Genomic DNA, 11,818 nt, shown 5'->3' with positions numbered 1-11,818 from the left:
TAACTGGCTCGAAAATGTCCACTGCCCCTTCGGCGGAACGCCGTCTCAGATTCGGCTCGATCTCGGCTGTCGATGCCGAAGAGGAGCTGCTGGAAAGTGCACGCTCCCCCCAGTTCCGCAACGATCTGAGTTTTGCCATTGAGGCGGCGCCAGGGTCAGGAAGACCTTCTGAAGAACCCTGGCGGAGACAAACAAAATATGCCTTCCCCGCCATGGAAAGACCTCTCCAAAAGCAACTCCAGCCCAAACGCTGAGTGGACAAAACAAACCCTGCTCGGCGCCGTCAAAGACTCCATCAAACAAGGCTTCTAGTGGGCCACGCGCGAAGGACCACTCTGTGGGGAACCATCCGAAATGTTAAGTTCAAATCCTCGACGCCGTCATCGCCCAGGATCGTGGAAATGGCCAAATCTTCCGAACCACCCGCCGAATTGCCTACTTAGCCTTGCCGCTGGCCGCTGGCAAGTGTCACTCGCTAGTGCTGAAAATGATATCAATAATTAAACCATAATTTAATAAAATAAAATTTAAGTAAAATCATCAAAAAACTAGCCCAGAACGACAATTTCCTTTTTACTATCATTCCGAACTCCTATCCATCCCCCGGAACCGTTTTTCTGCTTTCCTGGAGGATTTTTCCGGTACCCAGCGCATGCCAAATTTGACATCGGCTTCACCATGTTAAAATTAAGTTCGGGTACTCGATGTCAAATTTGTATGACTACGGTTTGCGCCGTTTTGCTTGGATCCACTCAAATTTGAGTTCCCCTGGTAAGCGTGTTGGTACTAGAGATCCTAAATAGGGAGACTGGACGAAGTGAATTTGACGTACCCAAACAGACGCGAGTTTGACGTATCCAAACGAGCATTTGCCTTTACGCCCAGCAAAACTTATCAGTGTTGCCAAGCTCAAAACATACGTTGCCAGATCGATTTAGCAAGCTTAGACCCTAGGGGTCGGACAGATCGGTCAATACATTATCAACGCATTAAAATAATTGGTCAGTATATCGTCATTTCGTCAATATATTAACGAAATCCCACCATGCTTATAGGAACCTTGGTGAGTTGAAATGTCATATTCAAATCAAAACAAAACAAATTTTAACGGTTTCGGTTACAGTCAGGAGGGCGTTCCATGGAATAAGTGGCCTGGGCGCCGTTTCGGCGCTGTTCTACATAGTAAGTGACGACTGGCTTTCACCCCAAATCGGTTCCAAATCGAGGGACATAGTCTCGTTACGGTGAACCAGATCAACCAACTGCCGGATGCGGATGCGGAGTCGAGATTATGGACGTGTTTGAGCGGGTTCGAGTGAGCGGAGGCCTGTGGAAGTTGGACGTGCAGATTTCGGTCCGGTCGGATCGAGTGCTTTTGAAGAAGCGGGACAGGAGCGAGGAAGGGTTGAACTAAGGCGATTGAGGAGGTTAGTAAGCTGGATGGTTTAACATCAAAAAATTCAATCGACTTCCTCCCTCAGATTCTTTTCCGGTTCTAAACAACCTCGGCGAGCTTCACTCGTTCAAGCGCATCCGCTACGATCGCTAGTACCAGATTCAATACCAACGAAGCCACGGGCGGCGGCGGTTGGAAGATTCCGGGAACCAACAACAAGATTTACATTCTTGCGGCACGTGTACGGTGGTTGCGGAACGCGGAGGTGGTAAATCCATTTCGTCCCAGTTGCTGCACTTCAACCAGACCTACAAACGGTTCGCGGGATACATGCCGACGAAGAATTCAAACTCTTTGTTTTAATTTTTTTTGTATAGTTTTTTAATTTGCTGTTTTTTTTGTTGTAAATATAGTTGTGTTTCCGCTTTTTATTGATAAACCACCGAAAAAGGGAGAGGAGGGTTTCGTTTCGTCCTGTAGCAGGCCCTGGACACCCTTACGACGAAGGGCCTCAATTCGTCCACCGTAGTCACGCAAGAAGTCGTGATGGATGAACTCCCGGGGTTTTTGTTTTCTAAAACGATCTTCTTGATGGTATTCTTCTCAATTGTTGACTTAGGAGGGATGGCCTTCTACAGATTGTGAGCCTTTTTTATGTGTTGTTCTGTGCAACCGGCGTGCTGTAGACGGTTCCGCAGAAGCCACAGCATAAGTCCTGAGATGCTGAAAAAACACCCTGTGCTCCAAAGGCAAATGATGGCCTCCTTCAGAGGAGCAAACGGACACAAACCATCTGAATGCTAGCTAGCTAGAAAGTGGTTTTTGGCTTCCGTGCACATTTCCGTGAACGTCCTCGGGCACCACACCGTTCCGGATGGTTTCACCAAGTCTCCGTCCCCGTTGTTCTTCGTCGGGCGGCTCAGACAGAAGGGTCATACGAAGGAATCGTCGATTCTGGATATGAACCGTGTTAAACTACGTTTTGCGCAAACTTTTTTGAAAATGATGTTGTGATGATGTTTAAAAGATGTCAAATTTAACCGAGATTAATAATACACGGTGGGAACGCTAGCTCAACTATTCGTCGATCTATTAGGTTTTACACCGTGACGTCATTTGACAGCTCATGTGCACTGTTTACATGGTCTTCGTAGATTGTCGACGAATTTCCCCAAACAAAACCGACAACCGCTTCGAACTGTGCTAAGTCCATGTAAACAGTGCACTCCTTTCTAACCTCCAAATCGAGTCGGCGTAAAGCCTAATTGACGAAAATATCAAACCCGCCGTCAATAGATTAACGAATAATAAAACTATCGACTCTGTCCAACCCAGGGGGTAGCGAAGAAGCCGCCATCTTGGAAGTTCAGATAACAAACACTCAGAATCAGTATTATTCATATTACTTTGGTAACACGAAGTGTGTTATCCTGGTTAAACTCAAAAGTCCCATGCAAATGTGTAAAACCAAACTGAAAAATGGGTAATGCCGATTCAGAGTGTACGGGCGCTACTTTGATCGACCAAAAGAAAAAAGCAAAAAAAGGTAAACAGAAAAATCACTTTTTTCGATATGAATTTTCAGCCAATATTGGGATGGAATCTCCAAGGATATGATAGAATTTGGCATCAGCAACACAATTCACCTGTTTTTTCAGGTATTTATCGTTTGAATTGCGGGAATTTTTAAAATCAAAAACCCAAACAATGATTTGTTATGGGCTACCATTTGACAGCTAGTGCTTTTGTTGTGGGCTCTCATTTGACAACCGTGCTAATGTCGACTGTTGTCAGTTTGCTTTGGTCGGAATAGGGTTGCCATCCCCCCGGTCCAACCCCTAGCTTAGACCAGTCTCCCTATTTAGGGTCTCTAGTTGGTACCACTGGAAAGGAGAGGCGAGTGACGAGAGAGAGAACGAGAAGGAAAAGTGGCGTGCTGTAAGAGTGTCAAGCTCATTCGTGTGGATTTCGTCGTAGGACACGGATGAACCGTGTCGCCCAAGTGTCGCCAGCCGGAGAAGAAAACTGGCGGATCACGACAATGGCGTAGCTAGGTATGTAATTGGTGAAAAATTGCGGAAAAGGGCCATAACGTCTGCTAAATTAATCAAGTTTCCTCACGAAGAGGATAACAGGTGTTTAACTCAAGGAAAATGAAGTGATTGCATTTTTTTCGGATTTGGTCGTGAACAGGCACGGTGGATGAGGGCGAGATGGGTTTCTTCTTATTTAATCCGTTTAAGTTAGCGATGGGAAAAGGGTTCTTCTAATGCGGGAGATAACGGGACATGGATGGGTAGTGTTTTCGCGAGAAAGTGCGTACAGGCCCAACCGGGTTCGCGTTTTTTTTTTCCTTAGTTGGTGGCGGTTATCTGTGTGTGTGTCGCCGCATCTGCTCATTCGAGCCACTTTTCTATGTAACCTTGAAACGCGTTCCCACGTGGAAAAGCTCACAAAGTCATGCTTCTCAATTATTTGGGAAATCTATTTCTTATGATTTCTGTAGTTAATTTTACAAAAAGTCGCATCGCATCAAAGGGAATGCGGAGAAGGGATGGGATTGTCTGGATGGTTGGAAGGGAGTTTTGAATTGGAGCGAGAGGTCTCACAAAAAAAAAGGAGCGAGAGGTCTCTTAGAAAAAAAGAAGGAGCGAGAAGTCTCCTAAAAAAAAAAGAAAAGGAGCGAGAGGTCTCCTAGAAAAAAAAGAAGAAGGAGCGAGAGGTCTCCTAGAAAAAAAAAAGAAAAGGAGCGAGAGGTCTCCTAGGAAAAAAAAGAAGAAGGAGCGAGAGGTCTCCTAGAAAAAAAAAGAAAAGGAGCGAGAGGTCTCCTAGAAAAAAAAGAAGAAGGAGCGAGAGGTCTCCTAGAAAAAAAGAAGAAGGAGCGAGAGGTCTCCTAGAAAAAAAAAGAAAAGGAGCGAGAGGTCTCCCAGAATGAAAAAAAAGAAGCGAGAGGTCTTTCAGAAAGGAAAAGAGTGAAAGGTCTCAAAAAAAAAAAAAAAAAATAGTGCGTCACCAAATACGATTGGGATTATATTTGAAAGATATTAGAGAAGAAACCGTTAGTTAGAACTGAAGTCAACATAGTTTATAGTGAGAAATTATTACAATAATCCTAATCGTGGATTGTTACATTGTTACACTTTCAGGAAGCCCAGAAAGACCAAAGGGGCCGTCAAGGATGATCCCATTATGGTTGAGAACGCTAAACTCAAAAAGCAGAACGCCGAGCTGACGAAGCAGGTGGAGAGCTTGAACGAGAGTGTCGCCGCCCTGCAAGCCAGCTTGCTGGCATCTCGTAGCGATGGCAACGAAGCCGAGAGTGTGGATTTCAACCCAAGAGAGTGTCCGTCAAGTACTCAGGCCGGCGGGTCGAGACGTTCTCGAACAATGGGTTATTCGTGATGAACCCAGCCCATAGGACTCGCGAGGAGGATACCGTTCCGGACGTGACTCGTTGGTTGTCGTCGATAACAGTAGGAAGCATCAACATTCCGGAATGTAAACCTTCAGAAGGTGAACAGATCGGGAGGCGCAATTTTGATCAGTGGGTTGATATTTTCTCTTCACACATGGATCTCGCTGGCGTTACGGACGAAGTGACGAAGTTGGCTTTGTTCAAAGTCAAGGCCGGCTCGGCGCTTCTCGAAATCTTCCACCACACGAAATCGACCCAAGATGCCCCGAATGTGGAAACATTCCCATTTGCGAACGCGATGCACCGAATGAGAACCTACTTCCGATCTTCATCTGACGTTATGTTGCAACGCCGGCGCTTGCGGCTGCTGGCACAGGACGCTAACGAGTCGGACATGGCGTATGTCGCCCGTGCTGCTAAGGTGGCCAGACAGTGCAACTTCGAGGATTGCAAAGAACTGGAAGAAATCGTCGGTACGCCAGCGGGTCACGGTCGATCGAAGGAGTTGCGGGTCGTCGCCATGACTTTGCTCAGGGAGATCAACGACATCAAAGATTGGAACGATTTGAATGATGTCAAGAAAGTGGAGCTTACCTATCAGGATCTGATTGACCGCATTCGTGGTCTAGAAGCAATAAACCTTAATGAAACTCACTACAAGACAAAATACAACAGCAACGAGCAGGTGACGGTGGCCGCAGTAGAAGCAGACGAAGCTTTCACCCCGATCCGTCAGGCACAGTTTCGGCGAGGAGGTGGCTCTGGGGTCGGCCGGTTTAACTCCCGATTCCAACCATACCGTCGGCCGGAAAGCTCGCACTGATCACTGTAACAGGTGCCACAGCGTGTACCACAAATCGGACGATTGTTCGGCGAAGGATAAGACCTGTTTGATGTGTGGTAAAACTGGTCATCTCGCAAGAGCATGCCCGTCAGCTTACCCAACTTCGAACCAGCGTGTGGAGAATAACGGACAGGTCAACGCGGTGTCGAACCTTCCAGCATTGATGGATGGGGATGCAGAGAGTGGGGAGGCAGCAAAGCCGAACGTAGGTGGAAACTGATGGTTATAATCGTAAACGGAAATACTGATTTATTGATTTGTTTCTTTCATTATTTGAAAACATGTTATACGAGTAAATAAAACCTTGAATTAGAAATAAAGCATAAAATTTCCATTATTTCCGATATACGACAAAGACACAGACAAACAAATGAAAAGGTTGAAACGCAAAAATAAATAATAAAACAGTGATGATGAAAATTTTATTTCCACAAACTTTCTGTTCGTTTGTCTGTGCTACAACGATATCATCATCTCACCCATGCTTATTAAAAATTTATTTCAACAGACGTCACTGGTGGGAAAAGGTTACGCGTTGTGAGGAGATGAAATGTGATGTCATCGATGAAGTTGAGATGCCACCCACATCGCTCAAAGACTCGAGCGAGCAGGTAAACAGATTATTGGGCTAAATGTTAAAGGCCAGAGTATACTTATCTGTGGTTACTTTTATCAGTTGGTGTTGGCAGCATGCTCGTCGACATTCGAGAAGGATGGATACATCGTTGCCAGGATTGCGGGACTGCCCTGCAAGTTCCTGATTGATTCGGGGGCGCAAGTTAACACAATAACCGAACAAATATTCATGGAACTGTGTGCTGATAAAAATCGCCGACGACAACTACACAACATCGAGCGGGGCACCGATCGGCCATTGAAAGCATACGCGTCGGCGGTAGACATTCCGGTAGTATCGACGTTTGAAGCGTTCTTGGAAATATCGAACGATCGTCCGATTCTCTTAGAAAGATTTTATGTCGTTAAAGAGGCGCGATCACTGCTTGGTCGGGCCACAGCCACGCGCTACAGTGTTTTGCTGTTGGGTTTGAAGGTTCCGGTGCAGTCCGGAAGATCATCTCCACAGTTCTGGTACGAGGCAAGTGACATCGCGGCCATAACAGAAGAAAGATTCCCCAGGTTCAACATACCACCAGTGGAGATCAACTACGACCAAACAAAGCCTCCGTGCAGAAACATCTTTACGAACGTGCCCCTGTCCGTGAAGCCGATCGTAGAACAAAGACTTCAGAAGCTTCTCGTCACGGGCATAATTGAACGGGTGGAGGAGTCGATGGACAGAAGATTCTGTTCCTCCATGCTCGTAATTCCTAAAGGGAAAGAGGACATAAGACTGGTTATCGATTTGAGGGGACCCAACACGTACGTACAACGAACACCGTTCGCTATGCCGACACTGGAAAAAATTCTGGCCAAACTGAACGGCGCTCAGTTTTTTTCTACGATAGACCTGGTCAACGCCTTCTTCCACATTGAGTTACACGAGAACAGCCGCCACCTGACGAACTTCTTCACAGAGTTCGGCATGTTTCGATGCGTCAGACTTTCGTTTGGTCTTACCAATGCGCCAGATATCTTCCAGGAAACTTTACAAGAGATTGTGCTAGGAGGCTGCGAGGGAACAATTAATTACCTCGACGACATTCTAGTTTACGGTACTTCGATGGTGGAACACGACAAGAATCTGGAGGCGGTGATGGCAAGATTGAGAAATCACAACGTTAGGATCAATATGTCGAAATGTAATTTTCGCAAACAGTCTGTGACTTTCTTGGGATTCAAGTTGACGAGTCAGGGTTGGCAGATAGAAGATGAGAAAATGACCGCAATTAAGAACTTTAGAAGACCGGAAACGACTCAAGAAGTCAAAAGCTTTCTAGGGCTGGTGACGTTTGTGGATAGATTTGTACCTGCAGTTCTGCACGTTCAAAGAGGAGGTTGCGAACTCCATCAGGACACTTGGATACTTCAACACATCAGACGAGACGGAACTATACGTAGACGCATCAGCAGTTGGACTCGGAGCAGTGTTAGTTCAGTTTAATGATCACAAGGTGCCTCGAATCATCGCGTGCGCGTCGAAGGCGTTGGCAGAAACGGAGCAGCGTTATCCACAAACGCACAGGGAAGCGTTAGCCGTGGTGTGGGGTGTTGAACGCTTCGCATTTTATCTGACTGGCACCACTTTCGTAGTCCGCACCGATTCCGAGGCCAATGAATTCATCTTCGGGGGAAAGCATCGTATTGGCCGTAGAGCCGTGTCCAGAGCAGAAACATGGGCACTCCGGCTTCTGCCATTTCATTTTACTATCCTGCGTGTCCCGGGAGAGGACAACTTCGCTGACGCATTGTCGCGACTGATACACGCAACCCGAAAGGACATGCCGTTCGAAGATGAAAGTGAGGACAACCATGCTCTGTTCGCGCTTGATACAGGTTCGTTAAATCGTTTAATATTACTCATTTATGTATACAATAAACCTCCAATTTAGGAAATATGAACATTACGCTGAGTGAAATCGAGAGATATGCAGAGGAAGATGTGGAATTGGTTGAGCTACGGAATGCGTTGGAGTTCGATTACTGGCCACCGGAGTTGCGCAAGTACGAAGCTCAGAAGAAGTCACTTCACTACATCGGGACACTCATTTGCAAGGATGGGAAAATTGTACTACCTGCTCAGCTAAGGCGAAAGGCGCTGACATCGGCTCACGGAGGACACGTGGGAGAAGTCGCAATGAAGAGGATTATGCGAGAGTTCTTTTGGTGGCCAAAAATGGCGGTCGAAACAGAAATCTTCGTCAAAGGTTGTCAGACATGTTGTATGCTGTCACGGAAGAACCCTCCTCTGCCAATCTCGTCCCGGGATTTACCGGAGGCTCCGTGGGATACAATACAAATCGATTTTTTTTATCGATACCCGGATTTGGAGCTGGAGAGTTTCTCATAGTCGTAGACACGTATTCTCGTTATCTACTGGTTAAGGAGATGAAACGGTTGACTGCAGAAGCAACGAACGAGGCACTTTGCGAGATCTTCAAAAGCTGGGGATGCCCTCGTGTGTTGCAAAGCGACAATGGGCCCCCTTTTGGGAGTTCAGCGTTCTGCTCGTTTTGGGAGACCCGAGGGGTGTCGGTCAGGAAGTCGATACCATTTAGTCCCCAATCAAATGGTATGGTGGAACGCCACAATCAGCCCATCATCAAAGCCGTGAGTGCATCGAAGATCGAAGGAATCAACTGGAGAACTAGCCTGGAAACCTACGTTCACAACCACAATACGTTGGTGCCCCATGCTAGACTCAACGTCACACCATTTGAGCTGCTAGTTGGGTGGAAGTACAGAGGAACCTTCCCCAGTTTGTGGAACGAGAGGCAACGGGAAGTACTGGACCGGGAAGATATACGAGAGAAGGATGCGGAAACCAAGCTAAGCAGCAAAAAGCATGCTGATATCGTACGAGGAGCAAAGAACTCTAACATCAAGATTGGGGATACGGTGCTGTTAAGCCAGATAAAACGATCGAAGACAGACCCTCAATTTTCAGCAGAAAGGTATACAGTTGTAGCCAGGGATGGTGCGAAGGTAGTAGTTGTGAGCGCAACCGGGGTCCAATATGTACGCAATGTTGGGGATATCAGGCTGGCGCCATCACCATGGGAAGCTGGAACGGGAGAAGGGTTGGAGGATACACAGTCAGTGCAAGAGGAAGAGCAAGAAGCGACGTCACTGCGACGTCGGGGTGGTTTGAAAAGACCATCTCGTTTCGATGATAACTTTATTTATAACATATATCGGTAAGACATTTTGCTGTTGAATTTATTGCACTACGTAATCGTAAGGACAAATCGATAAACACCAAGGACATAAATTACTCGTATTTTTTTTTCTCTTTCGTCGTCAAAGTGGAGGAGGGGGATATTGTAGAGAATAGAGCTGAAATATAATAAATAAAAACGTAAATAATTATCCATAGGTTATTCCCCGAATACTTTCTAAGTAATTCGCCTGAGACAAAATAATTGTTAGCAATAATAAATCATTAAACTCAACATTACGAAAACAAAATTAATAAATAAATAATAATACATACAATTTGATAACAGTGTAGCACATGATCTGTATTAGAAACATAAAATTTGATTGGAAAGAGTTATCCGTGTAAATTGAGTGCTGTCAAGCAAACTTCCGGGAGGTTGGTACCACTGGAAAGGAGAGGCGAGAGACGAGAGAGAGAACGAGAAGGAAAAGTGGCGTGCTGTAAGAGTGTCAAGCTCATTCGTGTGGATTTCGTCGTAGGACACGGATGAACCGTGTCGCCCAAGTGTCGCCAGCCGGAGAAGAAAAATGGCGGATCACGACATCCAGGATGTTCATTAGGCTGCGGATCTGCGAGATCGTCTTTTGCAGCGCTCGATCATTATCCTGGAAGCTGTAGGCGTCAGCGGCTTCTTGAACCGAACTATTTCCAGCGTACTTCGTTGGTCATGTGGATTGCACGTTCACCTGCAAAGAAAATAATCATAAACATAAATAGTCCTGCAAAACCCCACCTCAACAATCTTACTCTTCGTTTAGCTAAGCGTTGCAAACGGTATCGTACGTTTCGTTGTCGGCGATCGTCGTCGGCAGCTAGAGCAGAACGCGACCGAACGCTTCCATGGCCATCGATTCCTCACCGGGCGTTTCCGCGGCCAGCACGCGAAGGGCGTTGTGCAGCGAACGATACGCTTCGTCGATGATCTGCTGGGTTGCCTCACGAATTACGACGGTACAGGCCTCTCCGGCCATGACCTGTTCGAACAGATTGCAACGACCGAGACGAGCCTGGTCCTGGTTGCCACCTTGTCTTTCATCTTCTCCTTCTCGGCGACCTCCAGCTCGGCCATCTTCACCATCGAGTCCATCTTTATACTCGATCCAAAAACCTTGATCTTGTCCGTGTCCATCGGCGTGTTGGCGATCAAGATCTTTATGTTATCGATGCGTTTCGGCTTGTGCACATCGGGCTTCTTGTCCAGCAAGAAACCCTCGTCCAGGAACGAATCCCCCAAGCAAACCGGCGGTATATCGCGGTCAATTCCCCGAATCACTTCAACCGCATCACGGCATCGACGGTCAGCTTTGCAAATAGTTTGACTGGGACAGAATCTTCGAGCTGGGCGTCGCCTGGAAAACAGCGCCGAACGTGCCACCTGCTTGGCCGCACTCCACCCGGCGATAATCGTTTGAGGGTGAAATTTTTGCTCGAGCAAATTTTCCGCCTCGCGCAGCAACTCTGGCCAACTCCGTCACGGAAGTCGTTCCATCGCCAACCTCGTCATCCTGGAAGCGACTCATGTCCACGCCGACCGCCTTCAAAATCGTCGCCCCGTCGTTGGTGACCTCAACCTGGCCGGCGCTACGGCCGTGCGCAATCAGAATCTTGTCCATTCTCTACGGGCCTAGTGTGCTCTTGACCAGATTGCCGATCGCGATGGCCCCCACAAACGAGGACAGCCGGGCTATACCCCTGGAGCAAACTTTTCCGGTCGTTGACAAAAAAACGCAATTTTTGCTTTGCTGTCAAAACTGCTTGAAAAAAAAAAACCAAAACAAATACCGAGTTGCCAAACATTCGCATTCGCATTCGCATGGAGATGGTGATCTTAGCGGGTTGCAGACTGGATTTCGTCATGATTGTGTGATAATTGTCCAGCCCAGGTTGCTTAGAAATTGATTAAAGGGAATTAAAACCAATTCTACCAGAACAGGACAGGTAGCACCATGAAAGCCATTGCCGGCCGCTCCCATCTCCACCATTGACCGGGAGAGGAATAAGGATTAGGAGCACAGGGAGTTTTGATGCTGAACTTACTTAGAAAAAGGTAGCGAAACCGCAGGCTCTTTTTCCCAACCTTATTGTGGAACTCGATCAAACTGACCATTTGGTCAAATTTAATCGAATTTAAACAACAAGGATGCGTAAATGTCGCGTGGAGTTGGTAGTTGTGATGGGTAAAGGTCTGGGATTCGCCCTAAGCAAGCGATACGACCATTGGCATAATTGAAGTTAACTGTTAGATTTTTATTCTCAAGGCAAGCAATCGGATGCTGCTGTTGAGACAATTCCCGTTTAGATTAAGTGAAGTTTATTATTTTAACA

The 11,818-nt window shown here is 46.8% G+C and overlaps 3 protein-coding genes and 1 pseudogene across 3 annotated transcripts; 3 read left to right on the top strand and 1 right to left on the bottom strand.

Moving 5' to 3' along the window:
- The first annotated feature begins 3,311 nt into the window (after positions 1 to 3,311).
- On the top strand, positions 3,312 to 5,634 carry LOC119769920. Its single transcript, XM_038263768.1, has 2 exons — positions 3,312 to 3,450; positions 4,543 to 5,634. Exon 2 carries the CDS (start codon positions 4,798 to 4,800, stop codon positions 5,632 to 5,634), a length of 837 nt encoding a protein of 278 aa, XP_038119696.1. The 5' UTR covers positions 3,312 to 3,450; positions 4,543 to 4,797.
- A 551-nt stretch (positions 5,635 to 6,185) lies between these two features.
- LOC119769917 lies at positions 6,186 to 8,623 on the top strand. The gene is made up of 4 exons (XM_038263760.1): positions 6,186 to 6,266; positions 6,332 to 7,372; positions 7,590 to 8,109; positions 8,166 to 8,623. The coding sequence occupies exons 1-4, from the start codon at positions 6,201 to 6,203 to the stop codon at positions 8,621 to 8,623; spliced, it is 2,085 nt and encodes a 694-aa protein (XP_038119688.1). The 5' UTR covers positions 6,186 to 6,200.
- Positions 8,624 to 8,661: 38 nt separating this feature from the next.
- On the top strand, positions 8,662 to 9,424 carry LOC119769915. The gene is made up of 2 exons (XM_038263753.1): positions 8,662 to 9,250; positions 9,315 to 9,424. The coding sequence occupies exons 1-2, from the start codon at positions 8,662 to 8,664 to the stop codon at positions 9,422 to 9,424; spliced, it is 699 nt and encodes a 232-aa protein (XP_038119681.1).
- An 827-nt stretch (positions 9,425 to 10,251) lies between these two features.
- Positions 10,252 to 11,450, bottom strand: LOC6045909 (annotated as a pseudogene).
- Between the last annotated feature and the right edge of the window lie 368 nt (positions 11,451 to 11,818).

Source organism: Culex quinquefasciatus, chromosome 1 (assembly GCF_015732765.1).
Source record: "Culex quinquefasciatus strain JHB chromosome 1, VPISU_Cqui_1.0_pri_paternal, whole genome shotgun sequence".
NCBI classification, from domain to species: Eukaryota; Metazoa; Arthropoda; class Insecta; order Diptera; family Culicidae; genus Culex; species Culex quinquefasciatus.
This window is presented reverse-complemented; position numbering and strand designations above follow the sequence as displayed.

What these genes read in the sequence shown, in the direction of transcription:
- LOC119769917 (XM_038263760.1), top strand. Translation starts at nt 6,201, where the DNA reads ATGAAATGTGATGTCATCGATGAAGTTGAGATGCCACCCACATCGCTC. An exon ending in AGAATCTGGAGGCGGTGATG is followed by an intron (nt 7,373 to 7,589) that starts GCAAGATTGAGA and finishes TTGTACCTGCAG; the next exon opens with TTCTGCACGTTCAAAGAGGA. An exon ending in TCTGTTCGCGCTTGATACAG is followed by an intron (nt 8,110 to 8,165) that starts GTTCGTTAAATC and finishes CCTCCAATTTAG; the next exon opens with GAAATATGAACATTACGCTG.
- LOC119769920 (XM_038263768.1), top strand. Translation starts at nt 4,798, where the DNA reads ATGAACCCAGCCCATAGGACTCGCGAGGAGGATACCGTTCCGGACGTG.
- LOC119769915 (XM_038263753.1), top strand. Translation starts at nt 8,662, where the DNA reads ATGAAACGGTTGACTGCAGAAGCAACGAACGAGGCACTTTGCGAGATC. An exon ending in TACAGTTGTAGCCAGGGATG is followed by an intron (nt 9,251 to 9,314) that starts GTGCGAAGGTAG and finishes TGGGGATATCAG; the next exon opens with GCTGGCGCCATCACCATGGG.